Source organism: Pteropus vampyrus, unplaced genomic scaffold, assembly GCF_000151845.1.
Source record: "Pteropus vampyrus isolate Shadow unplaced genomic scaffold, Pvam_2.0 Scaffold2, whole genome shotgun sequence".
Classification (NCBI taxonomy): domain Eukaryota; kingdom Metazoa; phylum Chordata; class Mammalia; order Chiroptera; family Pteropodidae; genus Pteropus; species Pteropus vampyrus.
Window position 1 is genome coordinate 9,154,081 of NW_011888783.1, and position 6,716 is coordinate 9,160,796.

Consider the following 6,716-nt stretch of genomic DNA (forward strand, 5'->3'; position numbering starts at 1 on the left):
ATACGCAATGGTGACGAGATGAAAACTTTTTCTCTAAGATCAGGAACAAGACAAGAATGTCCACTCTTGCTACTGTTTATTCAACATGGTACTAGATGTCCTAGTCAGAGCAATGAGGCAAAAAAACCCAAAAAGCATCCAAATTGGAAAAGATGTAAAACTGTCACTATTTGTAGATGACATGATTCTATATATAGAAAACCCTGAAGACTCCATCAAAAGACTATTAGAATAAACAAACAAATACAGTAAAGTTGCAGGATATAAAACCAATATACAAAGATCCACTGCATTCATATACAACAATGAAACATCAGAAAAAGAAATGAAAAAAATAATTGCAACATTTATAATTGCAACAAAAAGGATAAAATACCAGGAATAAACCTAACAAAGGAGGTGAAGGACCTGTACACTGAAAACTGCAAGACATTTTTGAAAGAAATTGAAGACACCAAGAAATAAAAAGATATTCTGTGTTCATGGACTGGAAGAATTAACTGTTAAAATGGTTGTATTACTTAAAGCAATATACAGGTTTAATGCGATCCCCATCAAAATCTCAATGGCATTTTTCACAGAAATTAAAAAAAAAATCCTCATATTTGTATGGAACCATAAAAGACCCCAAAGAGCCAAAGCAATCTTGAGAAAAAAAGAACAAAGCTGGAGGTATCACACTCCATGACTACAAAGTATACTACACAGCTACAATAATCAAAACAGTATGGTATTGGCAGAAAAATAGACTCACAGACCAATGGAACAGAATTGAGAGCCCAGAAATAAAAACATAAATAGGTAACTAATTTTTGACAAAGGAGCCAAAAATACACAACAGAGAAAGAAAAATCTCTTCAATAATGGCGTTGGTAAAACTGGAAAGCCACATGCAAAAGAATAAATCTAGACTATCTGATGCCATACGCAAAAATCAACTTAAAATGGATTAAAGATTTGAATATAAGGCCTGAAATAAAATATATATAAGAACCATAGACACTAAACTTATGGACCTTGGTCTCAGAGTTTTTGTGAACTTGATCCCAAAGTCAAGGGAAAAATGAGTGAATGGGACTACATTAAAAAGACTCTGCACTGCAAAAGAAACAATCAACTAAATAAAAAGGCCACCAAACGAATGGGAGAATATATTTGCAAACAATATCTCTAATATATATATAAGAACTCATATAACTCAACAAAAAACAATCTACTTAATCAAAGGGCAGAGGACCTAAATGGGTGATATTCCAAAGAAGTCATACAGAAAGCCAACAGATATATGAAAAGATGCTCAATACTGTAGTTATAAGGTAAATGCAAATCAAACCCACAATAAGATTTCACCTCACACCTGTTGGAATGGCTAGGAGCAATAAAATAAGAAATAATAAGTGTTGAAGATGTGGAGAAAAGGGAAGCCTCACACACTGCTGGTGGGAATGTAAACTGGTACAGCCACTATGGGAAATGTATGGAAGTTCCTCAAAAAATTAAATGAGTGACCATATGACCCAACAATCCCTCTTCTGGGTATCCACCCAAAAAATGTGAAAACACTTATTCGTAAAGATGAATATACTCCTATGTTCAATGCAGCATTATTCACAATAGACAAAGCACAGAAATAAACTAAATGTCCTTTGATGGACTGGATAAAGAAGATGTAGTACGTATATATAATGGAATACTATTTAGCCATAAAAAAGATAAAATATTGCTATTTGTGACAACATGGATGGATCTTGAGAGTATTATGCTAAGTGGAAAAAGAAAAGAACTCTGATTTCACTCATATGTGGGATATAAAACAAAAAGAACAAGTGAATAAAATAAAATAGTCATAGATACAGACAACAGAATGGTGGTTACCAGAGGGGAAGGGAGTGGGAGGAGGACAAAGTGGATAAAGGGGGGTTCAAATACAAGGTGATGAAAGGAGACTAGACTTTGGGTGGTGAGCATACAATAGAGTATACAGATGTTGGATTATCAAGTCGTACACCTGAAATTTATATAATGTTATTAACCAACATTACTCCAATAAATTTAACAACAACAAAAGAGAATAGTTGAAAAAAATGCAGCTTAAGAGGAAAAGAAGACATTAGTGGTAAAAATGAATAACCTCTTATTTGAAGGACCACTCAATAGCTAAAATATTTTATGACTCACATAAGTTTTGAAATCACTATGCTTGGAATGTTCAGCTGTTTAGACTGGTGGAACTGGAGCTGATTTTCTCATTCTAATGAGTGTTTTGTAGCCCTCGGCAAAGGTTTTTGAATATAGAGGCAAGGAACTTATCAATCTAGATTAGGTCATTAACAGGACTGTTAAGAAAGAAACACCAAAAACTTAGACTGTATTCAGTTTATGTATTCAGTTTTATAGGTATTAACTGAATTAGATACTTGGGATATAAATATAAAGGAGACCTGTACCTTGCCCTCAAGAATCTCGCAGTCTTATGGAGGAGACAAATAATGAATATGCATTGAATAAGTACACTGATGGAGTATAAGATATCAAGGTGATACTATTTAACTGAGAAGGGCAAAGAACACAGGAGTGTTACTAGAGCTGGGTTTTGTAGGATAAGGAGAAAAAATCCAGATGACTAAGGTAAGGAAAAGCCATTTAGAGAGAGGAAACAGTATGTACATGGTGGTATTTGTTCTGCACACCTGGAGTACTTTGTTGTGCCTGCGGTATAAAGTGTAGGGTGGGGGATAGAGATAAAACTGAAGAGTTAGGAAGAATAAGATCAGAGACCTGTAGTCAAAAATACAAGTGAAGGAAACTTGGTTAACAGGAAGCTAAAGATGGCAATATTTTAGAAAGATCACTGGGGCAGAACTGAAGAACGCAGACTGGCAAGATGAGACGATTTAAGAGGCACGTATGATAAGGTGGTGCACAATGATGAAGGCTTGAACCAAGAGGCTAGCAGAGGCCATGGACAGGAGACGACAGATTTGAAAGGCATTTAGGAGATAGAACTGTTAGGATTACTGATTGCCCAGAGGGTAGGAGAGTAAAGGTGGTACGGGAAGAAAATAGGGAAAAAGCAGGAGAAATGAGGCTTCTGGCTGTTAATGTTAGATGATATAGTCAGCCAAGGCAGAGAAGATGTTAGCTAAATGTTTTAATAAAGGATGAAATCTACTGCAAAGATTATAGTCATAGAAATAAAAAAATGGAGCTTTTAAATTTCAGAGGAAACTTAAGAAAAATGTTTTATCTAATTACTGAAATATGCATGTAAATACAATTTATTTTAGTAGATAGACAAGACTTACTCTAGCCAAGAGCTCAAACTCTGGAGCAAAATTCTGGCAAGGTCCACACCAAGGAGCATAGAAGTCAACTACCCAATGATTTTTTCCTTGTAAAATTTTTTCATTGAAGGTCTGAGGTGTTAGATCTATGGATGCCGGAGGTAAAAATCTGTGGCAAGGAATCAAAATTATTTTTCATTATACAAAACCAAAGCAAACTTCTACAATATAATATTGTAAAACTTTCTAAGTTAAAAATGACTTCGAAGAATGACAATATAATAAAGTACAACCTTATTTTGGTAAATTATAATTCTTTACTAAGTACTTTAAAATGCTAAAATCTTAAACAACTCACAGTAAATTTCATTACAGACAAAAGAGGAAGGTAAATAGCATTAAATCTACTTTTATACAATGATACATATTTTAATTACTCACCCTAGACCCCAGATTCTTAGAGAATAGGCATCCCTATTCCAACCACTGTAACTACTGAAAACAGAAAAAATATGTAAGTTGTAAATAGTATTTCCCATTATTGAATATGTTCAAAAAACAATCTCATTGTAGTAATTTAAAAGATGAGTTTAGGCAAATGATTTCATGTAGCATCTCTCTTCTCAGATATATGTAGCTTCAAACTCTGCTTGCTTGGCTTCCCAAATATATTTTTCTCTAGTCTTACATGTCTTTTTGAGCTCCAGTCTGAATGTCTAACTGCCTGATGGAAATCTACTATAGACCCATGGGAATGACAAAACGCAAAATGTCCAAATCTTTAGTTCCCGAACCTTTACTCCAGTTGTCTGTGAAATTCCTACCCACTTTTTAAGAGCAATGTCAAAAGCCACCTCAGAAATGTTTTACGATTTCTTACAGTTTTGATCCCTTCCTCCTTTGAAATCTATGGTTCATTTTTACTTTTTAAATAATCGTCATCAAATTCTGCCTTGATTTTTTGAGTTTTCTACCTGAAAAACCATGTGGTGTTGTGGAAACAGTATGGGCACTGACACAGACTTGGGTTCAAACTCTAGCTTCAAGCCTTAGTAGCTGTTATCTAAGTTATCTAAGGTCTGTGAATCAGTTTACTTATCTGTAATAGTAGGAAGGGTAATAATTTTTGTTTCTCAGGGTATGTGTGAGGACTAGTGGAAATAATGTGAGCAAAAGATCTAGTATATACCTCAAACAAAATAGGGACTTAATAAATGTTAGTTTGTTCTCTCCTTATCTTTTTTACTAGATTGGCAGCTTCATGAACAGTGGACTGTTCAATTATCTTTTCATCTTCTGAAAGTCTCATTAGAACATGATCTTAAACATGTTGAGCCCCCCAAAATATTTGTTGGATTAACTTTTAGTATCCTATTTAGTTAGGATAACTTTTAACTATAAATAAATGACTATAATAGTGTCTTCAAATTTTAGACAATACTTACTAATATTGATAAGCTTTATCTGATTTGAGGGGAAAAAATCTTATCTCAGGGTATCTCCGAACATTTTCTTCGGCACAAAAAGAATGATACTGTTGGCAGTCTATGCTGCCCACATTGATCAGTCCAGTTAATGTCTGTAAAAAAGAGAAGATAAATAGATCAAAGTGATTAGAATAAAATTACCTCCATAACTATTTTATATATGTTTACAACAGAAAAACTGTCACTATGAGACAATTATACTATTTATCAGTTACTTTCATCAAATTAAAACACATAGAACATTTACAGCAATAACCTGGAAATCTAATTTTGTAGTCAAGAACGTACTACAATTTTGCATATTAAACAGATGATTCCATTCACCTATTAAACTGGGAAAATAATTTATTCCTAAAATTCAAAATGTTAGAAACCAAGAACTAATAAAGGACTTTCCAATGGTATTTCAAGAGTTACTTTTTCAAATGAAGACATGGGTTGCAGGTAGCATACTGACTCATTCTCAAATTTAAAAATTTTACTGAAAATAGCATAAAATTATATTATCTTAAATGTTAAGATACTAGAAATCACTTTTAACTGTTAGCTTTATTTTTTTCTCTTAAAAATAAATATAAACAAGTCATTGCATTTTCCATTCTGGTATTTACATTTCTTTCCAATCTTTCATGATATATAACACTGTTTGTATAAAATTTTAAAAATCCAAATGTTTTATTGATTGAGGATATTTTTTCTTTGAAGTTCTACAATATTGTGATGAAACTATATATTTAAGCTCTAAAAATAAAGTAGAAAAATTTTATTAGAAAATGGAGAACTTTGGGTTGACTTCGGTAGAAATTTGGTGAAATCTGTATGGAGTAAGACGCAAAAAAAGGTAGATTATTCTATACCATTCAAATACCGGACAGAAACTGAATTGAAATCTAAGTGGTATGATCAAAATTGTTATTAAGTTATAATGCAGAAGTGGGTTCACTCATCTCAGTTTCAAAATAATTCTGTTAAATAAACATTCTTAGTAAATGTTAAGATTGAAAATAAACTATTTTACTATACCCGGGCCATTCTTTTCCATTCTGGCATTAAAACTTGACATGGATGACACCATGGAGAATAGAAATCAACCATCCAGACTTCATCATGTTTTCTTTGTTTAACTAGTTCATTGAACGTGGTAGGTGTCAGGGAGATCACTGAAGGATTCATAAGATCCTAAGATAACACAGCTTTCATTACAATAGATATAAAAAAAGAGTTGTTCATAAAATTTTGGTAAATTGTTGGTATCTGTCATTTAGAAAAGTTTGCTTTTGAATAATAAAAATATACTTAAGGATATCTTAAAGAGATTCTATAGTGAATTATTTTAAAAAGGAAGACATGATCCCTAACTTTTTAAGTTTGAGATTTGACCATTTGTCTTCTTAAATCAAGGTATATTTTCTTCCTATTCCTTGTATTGATAAAATAATCTTAGGGAAGGGAAAAGAGGCAACTCTGAGATTATGGGTAGATGAGGCAAGATTTCCAAGAGCTGCCCAGATGTCTACATAGCCATATAGTTCTGTTCCGAAACCAATGATTGGTTTGGAAATGGCCCTTTAATTAATAATGTAAAGCCTACTATTCTACTTTTCCAACATTCTGACTGGAGATACTACACAACCTCTCTACAGAGCACTTCCTCCAAATGTTTTAACAAAGCTTCAGTATATCATGATCAGGTAATATCAACAAAGATGTTAGCTTCACTGGGGGAAACAAAACCAAAACACAAACCCAAAAATTATTACTCTGGAGGAGGGAGAGATGAGTAGAATAGAAAATAGAATAGTCATTACTTAAGCAAATAAGCAAAATTTTTCATTCTCAGAAGGCCCCTGTTAACTATGTTAGTCAATCAAGATTATTATTGGGGGAAGCGGGGGGAGAAGGCGATGCTATTGATGTGTAGCACTTCTGTGCTAGTAATCTAGGC

General features: G+C 33.1%; 1 protein-coding gene across 1 annotated transcript in view; it reads right to left on the minus strand.

Annotated features, from left to right (window-relative positions):
• DNAJC10 (DnaJ heat shock protein family (Hsp40) member C10) overlaps positions 1-6,716 on the minus strand; it is a 67,129-nt gene that overhangs the window by 23,102 nt on the left and 37,311 nt on the right. The window contains exons 17-20 of the mRNA XM_023528427.1: positions 5,795-5,950; positions 4,730-4,863; positions 3,726-3,779; positions 3,306-3,453 (exon numbers count right to left, since the gene is read on the minus strand). Coding sequence (XP_023384195.1) covers positions 3,306-3,453; positions 3,726-3,779; positions 4,730-4,863; positions 5,795-5,950 — 492 coding nt within the window. The remainder of the gene's footprint in view (positions 1-3,305; positions 3,454-3,725; positions 3,780-4,729; positions 4,864-5,794; positions 5,951-6,716) is intronic.